This window comes from Anolis sagrei, chromosome Y (assembly GCF_037176765.1).
Source record: "Anolis sagrei isolate rAnoSag1 chromosome Y, rAnoSag1.mat, whole genome shotgun sequence".
Classification (NCBI taxonomy): Eukaryota; Metazoa; Chordata; class Lepidosauria; order Squamata; family Dactyloidae; genus Anolis; species Anolis sagrei.
The window spans coordinates 61786780-61801169 of NC_090035.1; the positions used below are offsets into that span (position 1 = coordinate 61786780).

Sequence of the window (14390 nt, forward strand, 5' to 3'; positions counted from 1 at the left end):
ATTCAGATTCTATATTTTCTTTTATGCATGTTACTACTCCTCTTTTCTTCTCAGAGGATGATGCATAATATGCTTTCACTAATTCCTTATTCTCTAAGTGGGCGATATGTTTGTGGACTATGTGCATCTCTTGTATAGCAATTATTTGGCATTTTCTTTTTTTAATATTTTTAAAAACATTATTTCTTTTATTGGCAGAATTTAAACCATTAATATTGTCACAGTAAATTTTTAAATTAGTGTTCATCTAGTAGTTTTCTCCTTGTCTTTGTTGTTCTTCTTTTCTTTCTTCTTCTTGTTTTTCCTCTCCTTCTCCTTCCTCCTTGTTTCCAATTTCTTCCTCTATCATCGGTTCTGTTGTCTGGTTTGGTACTTTCAAATTTAATCTATAGTTTCTGGGATCTAGGTCTTCCTTTTTCGGTGATGTTGTGCGTTGTCTTTTTGTCTGCTTTCCTTTGTGTTCTGTATCATCCTCTTTTCCGCCTTCTTCTTCCTTGACTATTCCTGTGTAGAATTGTGGCACAGGATTTTCCACTGCCTTGATCCAATATCTCTCTCCTTTGTACGTTGTCATCAGTCCCTCCTCCTTCTCCCATCGGAATCTAATGTTCGGTTTCTTTAGTTCCTCCGTAAGAAAGGCATATTTTCTTCTGTTACTAATCACCGGTCCTAGGTATTCTTTCAGAATCACAACTCTTCTATCCTTTTAGCAGATTACTCTTTTATTGCTTGCTCTCAGTATTTCATCTCTTGTTACTCTTCTTGTAAGTTGTACTATCACATCACGGTTGGTTTTATTTTTTCTTGCAAAGTTCGTGTTAATTCTAAAAACTCTATCCATCTGCTCCTCCATGTACTGAGTTGTGCTTTGTATCAGTTCCGCTAATATCTCTGTAACTTTTTCCCTTATGTCTTCTTCTTTCTCTTCTCTTACATTTCATAGTCTAAGCTGATATTCCATTTCTCTCATCTCTAAGTTCTCCTGTCGACTCGTTAACTTTTGGTTCAATATTTCCAGTGTTTTCATTCTTGTCTGTGTCACAGTTTGTTTTTCTTCTCTTTCTGTATTCTTCATCTGCAGCTGTTTTATTTCTTCCTTCATTTTCTCAGCATCTCTCTTCATCGTTCCTAGTTCTTCCTTGATTTCTTTCTTCAATTCTGCCATCTGTTCTTGTGCTATTTGTTGGTATGCGTCTTGTTTCTCGTTCATTTCTGTCAGTTCCTTCCCTATGGCTTTTATTTTTTTCAGCAATTCTTTCATTCTCCCATCTTCTCCTAGAGATAGTCTCCTTCCCACATTACTTATGTTACTCATGCTGGTTGTAATAGTGGTTTCTTTTGTCTCTTTAATTTCTTTATCTCTGTCTCTGTTTATTTCTCTGCCTTCCTTTGCCTCTTTTCCATTCTTGGGGGTTTGAATTGTCACTTCCTTTCCATTCTTCATCTTTGCTGTCATTGCCATTTATTTCTCTCTGCAAATAAGTTGTTTATATTTGTAGATCTGATTTCAAATTATTTTTAATTATATTATTGTATATATTTTTGTCTGTGTTTTGAGCTGCCTCCGCGTTGTTCTTTAACTGTTTGGGGGGGGATCTATATTTTATGTGTTTCAATTTGAGGGCTTTTTCCAGTTGGGGCTTATCTGCCACCTTTCTTTGGGACCGGGGGTGGGAACCTCTCTGACCACCTTTCCTCCCCTTCTTTAACTCTCCCTTAACTGACTCTTTTATTTACCTTTCCTTCTGTTTCTTCACCTCCCGTTACTTTCAATCCTCTCCTTCGTTCTTCCTTCAGCTCCTTCTTTCTCTCTGGTTCCTTCCGTCTCTTAGGTCATCAGGTCGTAGGGTCGTCAGCCCTTTCTCCCTCCGTCTGTTGCTGTTGTGTCTTTTTTTCTCCTCCGCCCCTCCGCCCTTACTTGTCTCTTCCTGTTGTTTCTCTTCCGCCCTCACTTGTGTTACACTCTTTTCCTTCCGTCGCTGTTTGGAGTTCCGTTTCCTGCTTCCTGTTTGACCCTCTTCTCTCACTTCACGTTTTCTCCCGTTGCCTCTCGCGGTCTCTCCTCCCTGCTGGTTTCCTCTTCACTCTCCTATCACCCCCACCACACTCTCACGAGGTCTCCCGCTCTTCTTGTTTACTTTTTTTCCCCATCGTCATAGACAAAACACCCGCTTCAAGGTCAGTCCCTCCTCTTTCTCTTATTCACTTCTAATTTACTTTTAATTATCTTTAAATGTCTTTGTTTACCTTTTAATTAGTAGTTTGTTTCTTTAGGTTCTTTCAGTATATATTTTTAATGTAGCAGTTTAGGCTCCAATTTTTAATATATTTTATATCTTTGTTTCCTTTCACTTTCCTCTTCTTTTTCTCCTCCACTTCCTCCACATCACTTTACTTCCAATTTGCTTTGCTCAATATTTTCCTTTATAGTATTGTAGTTCTTTGTTTCTGCTCTTTATCCTTATTTATTTGTTTATACGTTTTCCTTTCTCTAATCTAGGAGCCTTGGGTTCTTCCCTCTCCACTTCTTCTTTCCTTCTCTCACTCCTCTCTGTCCCTTATGGGATGTTTTCTTTTTCTCTGTTTCTCTGCTTCTGTTCTTCCTTCCTTCCCTTGGGAAGGGAATTCCCACCCTCCTCTCCTAATCCTTTTCTTTTCTATTTACTTACTTTTTCCTCCATTCTTGCTTCTTTTCATTAAAATGCACGTGGTCAAGGATGGTTCGAGTTTTAAACTCGAGCGCCCTGCCGTGACCTGCCGTACCTCAGGAGCCTTGCCGGGTCTACTAGGCAACCCCCTCTTGAGGAAGGGGCCTCCTTTGAGACCTTCAGTGGCTTCCCTGGTTCCGCTGTTCCCCCTCGTTTCGATCCACGCTGGGGAAGGGAGCTGTCACTCTATCCAGTTACTCGGCCAGGGCTGGCACACGCCGGAGCTCTAATGTGCCTGACTCCTCGCCATCTTCGTGCACTGGAAGTCCAGCTTTGGTACATTTTTAAATTGTTACACAATCAGAAAAAAAGGGGCCAAGTTGTAGATCAACCTTTGCTGGCAATTCAAGGGGAACAGCAAAGCTGATTTATATGTTAATTTTCCTGCACTCTGAATAACATGCGAAAGTACATAATGCTACTGACTGCAGCTACTTATTCCTTCCCACCCAGCTGTATATGTATAGTTTTGCAGGAGAGTACTTAGGAGTGAATATCTTTGCACCCACCATCCTAGCTACCCAGCCTGCAGATCTTGGGGGTGTGCTTTTTGAATTAGAACTTCCAGATGGTTGTGGGAGTCTAGAAGCTGAGGTCCAAAAAAGGGGCAACATTTCCAAGCTGTGGTCCTCAATGGCTTACGGCTGCCCGAGAGTGTGCTGTTAATTAGTAGACAGTGAGAATATTGCTTATTATCAGCATCTAAATTTGGCATTGTACCTCCCCATGTGGGCAACACTTGACCCAAATCCACTGCAGTCCAACATAGGCTACTCAAATTTGGACACTGACAAACATTTGAAGATGATTTAAACTGCTTCCAACTCTCTTTTTCCATTTGCAAGAGAAAGAGGAAGAAAAGACTGTCAGTTTTTCTTGCTAGACCACCAGTGAGGCAACCTAACAGAGAACAATCACCAGCATTTCATTGTTGTACAGAAGTTGATTATAAATTGTATGACTTTAACTGTATTGGTGTTTAGATTGGTTGCACTAATGCTGGAGCGGCCTAGCTGAGAGGAGTGCGTTACCATGGAGACGATGCTAGAGAGAGAAGTGGGAGGAGCTTAGAGGGGAGAGTTTGAAAAATGACAGTTTAAGTTCAGTCAGAGTTAGGGTTTAGGTTCAGAGGAGTGAACAGTCATGAGTTAGGTTTTAGGTTCCGAGGAGTGAGGAGTTAGGGTTTAGCAGTGAGGAGTTAGAGTGAGGAGTTGAGAGAGAAGGAGAGGAAAAGGTGGCTGAGTGACTTCTGAAGCAAAGTTTCAAGGCTTTGGAAAGCCGGGTCTGGCTATTGAAAGTTTCTCTGGCTAGCCGAAAGGGGGAAACATAGCCGGAATTCTTTAGTCCAAGGAGAGGCTAAAGAATAGCTTATTTAGAATTTGATCTAGGAAGGATCAAATAAGGAAAATATCCCTGTATTGATACTTTTTCCGAAGCAAGTGCTCTATGTCAAGAAGATACTGTATAACCTGAAAGAGTGTAACATTCATCTAACCAAGCATTATTCTGAGTTCCATAAGAAAAGTTACCACTTGCAACCACACGCTTTGTGCTCAATAAACTTGTTAACTTTTGTTTGAAGACTGCCTCACCTCCATCAATTCTGCATCCAGTGTGCCATTTCTCACAATAATACCTCACATCACACATTGGTGGCACCATTAAGAGTAATAAATAATAAATCGTCCCTCCTCTCTCCTAATTCGTTACAAATTGGTGGCAGACGACGGGATCCATTTAACAACTGATCAAGTGCCTTAAGACTACTTTGAGAATAAATTGTGAGGTAAAAGCCATTGAAATACGGCTACCAGACGACAGAAGATTACCTCAGAAGCAGCCAATATGGCGGATACTATAGCTGAAGGGACAGCTGTAGTGACAGTTAGAGAGTCACAGCCAAAAGTAGAAAGGGAAGAAGTTATAGAAACAGCTGAGGTAGAACAAAAGGAGGCTGAAAAAGAAACCATGACTGAATTCAAAAGTGAATATGAGAAGTCGACTATGGCAATACAAAAGTGGGATCAAGGCCATGTACATGAAACATACATAATTTTAAAAGATACAGAAGTGCTGAGGAGTGACTCAGACTTAGTTTTGACAATGGCGGCATGTTTGAGGCGCAGAGGAGATTTAAACAGTGCCATAGAAGTTGTGGCACAAGGTGTGGAATGGCACCAGGAATTTCAGCCAGGGACTCCAGGCCATTTGTCCCTCATCAGGAGAGCCACAAGGCTCGCAAAAGTAGCCAGGAAGGTGACACAGAAAGATGAGAAAGACAAAGATGGCGGAGCTGCCTCTGGGCTGGATGGCATGGCTAAAGGAGTGATACAGAAAGTTACTAAGGGGCCTGTCATGGTTGCCAGAGAAACAAAGAAGACAGAACCAAATAATGTGTCAAAGGAGAGTTCGGAAACAGAGCCTCAAGAGAAACAGTGTTTGTTCATTTTGTCAAACACCCCAACGGAGGATTACTTAGAATCCATTTCCATTGACAACAAAGACATGAGAGGACTACGGGACACAGGGTCCGAAGTGTGTATTATACATGCAGATATAATACCTCAGAAATTTCAGCATCCTACCTCTGAAATAAGATTAAAAGGCTTGGGACCTACAATACCAACAACAGTAGTGTCTTTGCCAATAGAATATGGAGGTTGGAAGGGTATGTGGAATTTTGCAGTCAGTCCAGACATACCATACAGATGTTTAATTGGAAATGATCTGGCTAAAAAGATTGAAAACTGGAGAATGACGTGTGAGGAGGAAGAATATAACAACAAAAGCCCTGATCAAAAAGCCATGTGTTTCACCATACAACAGGATGGGGATGAGAATCCAGAATCTAGCACTACGGTTGCTGAGCTTATTAAGAAGACAGGAGGAGTCAGAGAAATTCAACAGGAACAAAGAGCAAAAGAACAACCCTATAGATTTATTGCTGAAGATGGTGTTCCAAATATAAAGTCAGAAGTGTACAGTCAGAAGAGACCATGCAAACGAGGAACAAGCCCTACAGCAGAGCCGATTCCAGTGGCTGATTATTTGAGAGCCTGTGAAGGGAGTATAGAAAAAATAGGTCTGGAAAGACAAGTGATAAACTCTGAGGAGAAAGAGGAATCCTTGACCTTAAAAGATGTATTTCCTTCAGCTCCATGTAAAGAAATTACCTCAGCCGAACTTTTTGACAAAGACAATAAAATCAAATCAAAAGAGAAAGCTGAAGAAAAACAGACTCTTGATTTGACAGTAGAAACTGATGAGAGTTCAAAATATCCAAGGACCTTATGTGAAACAACGATCCAAACACCTGAAGGGCTAATTGAAGTTAAGATGACTTCTAGACATGATTCATCCACTATAAAAGTTCCAGATGATCATACAAAAGAAGTTCTAAAGAATGGAACTATAGCTGAAGATAAGAGTTTAAGTGAAACTTATCAAAGAGCTGGCATCAACAAAATGATAAATACAAGATTGTACCCTATGACAGATGATGGTGAAAAAGAGAGACATTTTGCTGAGAGTAAAACATTAGATCAACTCTTCCTTACTAACTCTGAACATGTCGATAAGCCTACCTCTGAGGAGAGGGTGAGCAGAAAAAGAAGATTTGGCCATGTGTCGGAAGAGAGATCTCCTTTATTCTTGAGCAAAGAAGAAAAAGAAAATAAAAACCAAGCTGATGGACTGTCAAGAGAAATAATATACACTGACTATGTTAATGGCGGTAAAAGGAAAAAGCTACAATTTTCAGCTTTGGAGGTTCATCCAGACTACAGTGGAAAAATTGCAATAAAGAAAGGCAGTGTTCTTGATTGTTCTTCCAAGGACAGTGAATTCTCTTCAGTGCCAAGAAAAGATGTTCGAGGAATTCCAGATTATTCACTACAATCTGATGCTACATTAAAGCAAGCTGTTGTTCAAGCCCTGAAACTCGATGGAAACAGAACTGTTCCTGATAATTGGAAGGTCAGATTAAAAGAAGAAACCCCAGCAGCAAAAAAGAGAGCAGAAAAGACTTGCAGACATCGTGTGAGGAAGAAAACAGTATCTCCAGGTCATTGAAAAGATCATCATAAAGAGACATTGCTGTGGACGGTTGGTCCAGAACAACCGAGGTTGTGTTTAAACAATGGGACTTTGGACACTAAGACATCTATGTCAATGATCAAATATAGAAGTTTAACTATTGTGTGGGATATTAACAAATTGGGACCATATATAGGGAGAAATGTTGTGGTATGGTATATAGATAAATGTCTTATAAATTGACCAAACTAAGTAGAAGGTCAATTGTATATGTTAATGGGATAGAAACACATTTGGACAAGGATATTTGATGTTGATATGGAGAATTGAATAGATAAAAGATGATCACAGATAGATCTAAATTATATAAAGGTAATGTATATATAATATAGTATAATATAATATAGTGTAATATTAAAAAAATTGGTATCCTGTTTTATTATAGACTTATAAAATGTATGATGTCATTACAGTGGTGAACTGTATATATTTCATACCATAGGTACAAGATATAAACCCATTATATTAAAGTGTGGTAGGTATATACGTTTTACAATAGGCAATAAATATTTACAAATATATGTATGAATATAGAAATGTTTAGATAGATTGTTTGTATAAAAAATGTTAGAAATGTGAGACTTTGATACCACATCCATAGATGATACTAGAATTTCGTAAGGTTAAAGGTTTGTATATATGAATTATAATGTATTTAATGTTTGCATTTCCAAAATATTATATATTTAGATATTGTTAGATAGTTTGTGAAATTATTTTTGCCCATTCCGGGACTGAGAATGGCCCAAAAATAACTTTTCTGGGGGGGAAGGTGTACAGAAGTTGATTATAAATTGTATGACTTTAACTGTATTGGTGTTTAGATTGGTTGCACTAATGCTGGAGCGGCCTAGCTGAGAGGAGTGCGTTACCATGGAGAAGATGCTAGAGAGAGAAGTGGGAGGAGCTTAGAGGGGAGAGTTTGAAAAACGACAGTTTAAGTTCAGTCAGAGTTAGGGTTTAGGTTCAGAGGAGTGAACAGTCATGAGTTAGGTTTTAGGTTCCGAGGAGTGAGGAGTTAGGGTTTAGCAGTGAGGAGTTAGAGTGAGGAGTTGAGAGAGAAGGAGAGGAAAAGGTGGCTGAGTGACTTCTGAAGCAAAGTTTCAAGGCTTTGGAAAGCCGGGTCTGGCTATTGAAAGTTTCTCTGGCTAGGGTAGCCGAAAGGGGGAAACATAGCCGGAATTCTTTAGTCCAAGGAGAGGCTAAAGAATAGCTTATTTAGAATTTGATCTAGGAAGGATCAAATAAGGGAAATATCCCTGTATTGATACTTTGTCCGAGGCAAGTGCTCTATGTCAAGAAGATACTGTATAACCTGAAAGAGTGTAACATTCATCTAACCAAGCATTATTCTGAGTTCCATAAGAAAAGTTACCACTTGCAACCACACGCTTTGTGCTCAATAAACTTGTTAACTTTTGTTTGAAGACTGCCTCACCTCCATTAATTCTGCGTCCAGTGTGCCATACCTCCCAATAATACCTCACATCACACATTGGTGGCGCCATTAAGAGTAATAAATAATAAATCGTCCCTCCTCTCTCCTAATTCGTTACAAATTGGTGGCAGACGACGGGATCCGTTTAACAACTGATCAAGTGCCTTAAGACTACTTTGAGAATAAATTGTGAGGTAAAAGTTATTAAAATACGGCTACCAGACGACAGAAGAAGATTACCTCAGAAGCAGCCAATATGGCGGATACCAAAGCTGAAGGGACAGCTGTAGTGACAGTTAGAGAGTCACAGCCAAAAGTAGAAAGGGAAGAAGTTATAGAAACAGCTGAGGTAGAACAAAAGGAGGCTGAGAAAGAAAGCATGAGTGAATTCAAGAGTGAATATGAGAAGTTGACTATGGCAATACAAAAGTGGGATCAAGGCCATGTACATGAAACATACATAATTTTAAAAGATACAGAAGTGCTGAGGAGTGACTCAGACTTAGTTTTGACAATGGCGGCATGTTTGAGGCGCAGAGGAGATTTAAACAGTGCCATAGAAGTCGTGGCACAAGGTGTGGAATGGCACCAGGAATTTCAGCCAGGGACTCCAGGCCATTTGTCCCTCATCAAGAGAGCCACAAGGCTCACAAAAATAGCCAGGAAGGTGGCTCAGGAGAATGAGGAAGACAAAAATGGCAGAGCTGCCTCTGGGCTAGATGGCGTGGCTAAAGGAGTGATACAAAAAGTTACCAAGGGGCCTGTCATGGTTGCCAGGAAAGCAAGAGCCAGAGATGAGAATATAGAAACAGTGGTTCCTGCAGAACAAGTGATAAATTCTGAGGAGAAAAAAAGAGCTGAAAGAATTGTTGACTTTAAAAGATGTATTTCCTTCAGCTCCACGTAAAGAAATTACCTCAGCCGAACTTTTTGACAAAGACAATAAAATAAAATCAAAAGAGAAAGCTGAAGAAAAACAGACTCTTGATTTGACAGTAGAAACTGATGAGAGTTCAAAATATCCAGGGGTCTTCTGTGAAACAAAGATCCATACACCTGAAGGGCTAATTGAAGTTAAGATGACTTCTAGACATGATTCATCCACTATAAAAGTTCCAGATGATCATACAAAAGAAGTTCTAAATAATGGAACTATAGCTGAAGATAAGAGTCTAAATGAAACTTATCAAAGAGCTGACATCAACAAAATAATAAATACAAGAATGTACCCTATGACAGATGATGGTGAAGAAGAGAGACATTTTGCTGAAAATAAAAACCAAGCTGATAGACTGACAAGAGAACTAATATACAGAGACTATATTGGTGGTGATAAAAAGAAAAAGCTGCAATTTCTAGCTTTGGAAGTTTGTCCAGATTTATTTATTTATTTATTTCACAGTTTTGTATACCGAGCTTCTCAACCTCGTTGAGGGACTCAGCCCGGTTTACAGCCATAAAAACATATACATTCATTAAAATATCATATATCACAAATTACACATTAACTTTAAAATACACTAAATATAAAACTGCAGTGGTCAGTCGTCCTATTAAGATGGATCTACATCAACTTCCACCCAGAGTCCTATGGTGTTGTCTCATTCCTCAAAGGCCTGACTCCACAGCCACGTCTTCACCCGTTTCCTAAATGTTAGGATGGATGGGGCAGTTCTGACCTCCAGAGGGAGAGAGTTCCAGAGTCGCGGGGCCACCACCGAGAAGGCCCTGTCCCTCGTCCCCACCAGGCGCGCTTGCGAGGCTGGTGGGACCGAGAGCAGGGCCTCTCCAGATGACCTTAGTAATCTTGATGGTTCGTAGGGGAGAATACGTTCGGAGAGGTAAACAGGGCCGGAGTCATCACAGATAGCAGTGATGAGCTTGCCATGAAGAAGGACAGTATTTGTGTTCGTTCTTCCAAGGACAGTGAATTGTCTTCAGTGCCAAGAGAAGATGTTCGAGGAATTCCAGATTATTCACTACAACCTGATGCTTCATGGAAGCAAGCCATTGTTCAAGCCCTGAAACTCGATGGAAACAGAACTGTTCCTGATAATTGGAAGGTCAGATTAAAAGAAGAAACCCCAGCAACAAAAAAGAGAGCAGAAAAGACTTGCAGACATCGTGTGAGGAAGAAAACCTTATCTCCAGGTCATCGGAAAGACATCAAGGGACAAAAGAAGAAACCTAAAAAGAAGAAACGAAGAAGTGGAAGAAAGAAGCTAAAAGATCATCATAAAGAGACATTGCTGTGGACAGTTGGTCCAATACAACCGAGGTTATGTTTGAACCATGGGACATGGGACACTAAGACATCTATGTCAATGGTCAAATGTGGGAGTTTAACTATTGTATGGGCTATTAACAAATTGGGACCATATATATGGAGAAACGTTGTGGTATGGTATATAGATAAATGTCTTATAAATTGACCAAACTAGGTAGAAGGTCAGTTGTATATGTTAATGGGATAGAAACACATTTGGACAAGGATATTTGATATTGATATGGAGAATTGAATAGATAGAAGATGATCACAGATAGATCTAAATTATATAAAGGTAATGTATGTATAATATAGTATAATATAGTATAGTGTAATATTAAAAAAAATTGGTATCCTGTTTTATTATAGATTTGTAAAATGTATGATGTTATTACAGTGGTGAACTGTATATGTTTCATACCATAAGTATATAATCCCATTATATTAAAGTGTGGTAGGTATATACGTTTTGCAATAGGCAATAAATATTTACAAATATATGTATGAATATAGAAATGTTTAGATTGTTTATATAAAAAATGTTAGAAATGTGAGACTTTGATACCACATCCATAGATGATACTAGAATTTCGTAAGGTTAAAGGTTTGTATATATGCATTATAATGTATTTAACCATATTGTGATTGTCTTTCAGAAATATTGTGTATTTAGATATTGTTGGATAATTTGTGGAATAATTTTTGCCCATTCCGGGACTGAGAATGGGTCCAAAAATAACTTTTTCTGGGGGGAAGGTGTAAAGAAGTTGATTATAAATTGTACGACTTTAACTGTATTGGTGTTTAGATTGGCTGCAGTAATGCTGGAGCGGCCTAGCTGAGAGGAGTGCGTTACCATGGAGACGATGCTGTAGAGAAGTGGGAGGAGCTTAGAGGGGAGAGTTTGAAAAACGACAGTTTAAGTTCAGTCAGAGTTAGGGTTTAGGTTCAGAGGAGTGAACAGTCATGAGTTAGGTTTTAGGTTCTGAGGAGTGAGGAGTTAGGGTTTAGCAGTGAGGAGTTAGAGTGAGGAGTTGAGAGAGAAGGAGAGGAAAAGGTGGCTGAGTGACTTCTGCAGCAAAGTTTCAAGGCTTTGGAAAGCCGGGTCTGGCTATTGAAAGTTTCTCTGGCTAGGGTAGCCGAAAGGGGGAAACATAGCCGGAATTCTTTAGTCCAAGGAGAGGCTAAAGAATAGCTTATTTAGAATTTGATCTAGGAAGGATCAAATAAGGAAAATATCCCTGTATTGATACTTTGTCCGAAGCAAGTGCTCTATGTCAAGAAGATACTGTATAACCTGAAAGAGTGTAACATTCATCTAACCAAGCATTATTCTGAGTTCCATAAGAAAAGTTACAACTTGCAACCACACGCTTTGTGCTCAATAAACTTGTTAACTTTTGTTTGAAGACTGCCTCCATCAATTCTGCGTCCAGTGTGCCATTTCTCACAATAATACCTCACATCACACATTGGAGGCACCATTAAGAGTAATAAATAATAAATCGTCCCTCCTCTCTCCTAATTCGTTACAATTGTTTTCAACCACATCTTCCTCCTGTGTTGCAATAACAAACCAGAACCCAAAAATGTTATGAGGAGTTGAAAACCATCTGGATCCCTTAATTGTGTATCGGGACTTTTACAATGTTGTAGTAGAGTTTGGGTGCACATGGTCAGTGGTCCAGCATGTCTGAGGACTTCTAGGTTAAAACCACACAGTTGGAAGGGACTGGAATCTAGTCCAACCCTACCATACAATAATACATCACTAGAATTTTTCACTCCCCAATAGGGGCATCTAACATCTTTTTAAATACGTCCAAGGAAAGAGAGTCCACCACTTTCTGGGTAGTCTTTTGAACTGTTGATCAGCAATTCCCATCAGGAGGTTCTTCTTTATGTTTAAGTGGAATCTCTTCTCTTGCAGTTCAAATAATTGCTTAGTATCTAAAACAGCATCTAAAACAGTGGTTCTCAGGCTATTGGTCTCCAGATGCTTTGGCCCTCAACTCCCAGAAATCCTAACAGCTCGTAAACTTGTTGGGATTTCAGGGAGTTGTAGGGCAAAACACCTGGAAACCCACAGGTTGAGAACCACTGATCTAAAACTACTCTGATCCGTCTTCTACATAGCTTCTCTAGAAATTTAAAGATGGCTATCATGTCTCTTCTCAGTGAGCCTCCCAAGTTGATTTTCATAGGATGTGGTTTCATTTTGATCGCCGTTTTCTAGACATATTCCAGATTGTCAATATTTTCTTGAATTGTCATGATAGGAACTGAACATAGATTCTAGCTGAGATCTGACCAAAATAGAATAAAGGGGTATTATCACTTCCCTTGGTCTGAACTTTATTAGCAGGAGTAAGGACATAATCTACTATCTACCTGCTCCTGGGCTTCCCTGATTCTCCTTAAGCTTAGCTGCAGTTCACACAAATGCAGCTAAGATACTAACTTGAGTGACTTTAATGGTGATTATACACATTTATTGAGAATGAGGGTTACACTAGCAACTGGTTGCAATGGTTATATATTATTTTCAGTGTCAGAGACAGTATGCCTCTGCAATATGAGCTGATGAAAAGCTTCTGGGCTCCATAAGCATCTTGCTTTTGATAAGTTACTGACCTGGATAGGCCTTTGGCTTGATTCAACATCACTCTTCTTGGATTTACAGGAGAAGTAAACACAGGATTTTAGATCAAGCATAACGTTGTATCTGCATAGTTGTGCATCTTCCCCCAAACCTTGTTGGTTGTCAGACTCCAGGACAGAGCCTCCTGTTGCTGCTGCATATTTCTGGATAAAGTAAAATATGGAGGCTATTGAAAGAAAGAAGCAGTAGTTATTTTTGTTTTAGAGGGGAAAGAAAGAAATGTTTGACTATAGAGTGCACCATCTTTTTCTTTCCCCTGGAAACAGTTTTTATTTCTAAATTGCTTCCCAACAGGTAAACAGCCATGGGCACTCCTGGAGCTCAACAACTGTGGATGAATGTTTTGGACTGAGCACAAAAGGAAAAATAAAAACTCCTTACACCACATCTAAAAAAAAACAACATATCAATATGTAAGGCATATTGACATACTTTATCTCACCAAGAGGATCCCGTGCCCAGAATTTAACAATTCTTTCTGAAGTAGCATGTTGCATGGGGGATTTTTTTATATCTCCAAAAGTGCAGAAAGATGACTGTGAAAATAGAATACAGAGCAAACAACAATCCAGGAGCAAGCTGTTCGGGCTGGAGGGAAGCTCTGGTTCACATACCTGGCAACAACTAGAGCAAGTCAAACACTGTTTAGAGAAAGTTGTTCATGTGAGAGGAGCAGAGAATAATCCCATCAATGAACAATTGTTCCAGGCCAAGAAGCACATGAAGTAGCCTTTTGTCATAAGCATTTCCTGTTGTTAAGCAGCAGACATGTTTGTGTACGTTGAGTGATGGCCAAGAGCAAAGGGAAGGTGCTGAACTTAGAATGAGCCATAGTATTTAAAGCAGAAACTGATTCTGGAAGTCATTTTAATAACACACACCACCTGCATGTTTTAATAAACCAGGATCTAGTCCTGGCCCACATCCTTTGATGCTATTGGGGGCTTACTACTAAAATGACAAGATGTTTTCAAGCAAATTTGAGTGCATCTTTACGGTCAGAAAGAGACAAGTTGAGGCCTTGGTATCACAAAGTTTCTTTATAAGAAGGATTAATTAGTGACTATGGGGAGGGACTTTTTCTGGTTCTAAGATTCTAGAAAACTCCTGCAAGTAAATGGGTTTGATTGACAAATGGTGTGATTTGGTATAGAGTGGTTTATTTTATTCCCATAAACAAATATATACCATACCTGTATTTACTCGAGTATGATTCACCAT

At 39.4% G+C, this 14390-nt stretch overlaps 1 protein-coding gene and 1 long non-coding RNA gene across 2 annotated transcripts; one reads left to right on the forward strand and one right to left on the reverse strand.

Annotated features, from left to right (window-relative positions):
- Window positions 1-937: 937 nt before the first annotated feature.
- On the reverse strand, window positions 938-1444 carry LOC137095636 (coiled-coil alpha-helical rod protein 1-like). Its single transcript, XM_067462393.1, has one exon. It carries the CDS (start codon window positions 1442-1444, stop codon window positions 938-940), a length of 507 nt encoding a protein of 168 aa, XP_067318494.1.
- A 6262-nt stretch (window positions 1445-7706) lies between these two features.
- On the forward strand, window positions 7707-8230 carry LOC137095081 (uncharacterized). The gene is made up of 2 exons (XR_010908785.1): window positions 7707-7767; window positions 7833-8230. It is a non-coding gene; the product is annotated as an uncharacterized lncRNA (long non-coding RNA).
- Window positions 8231-14390: the final 6160 nt, after the last annotated feature.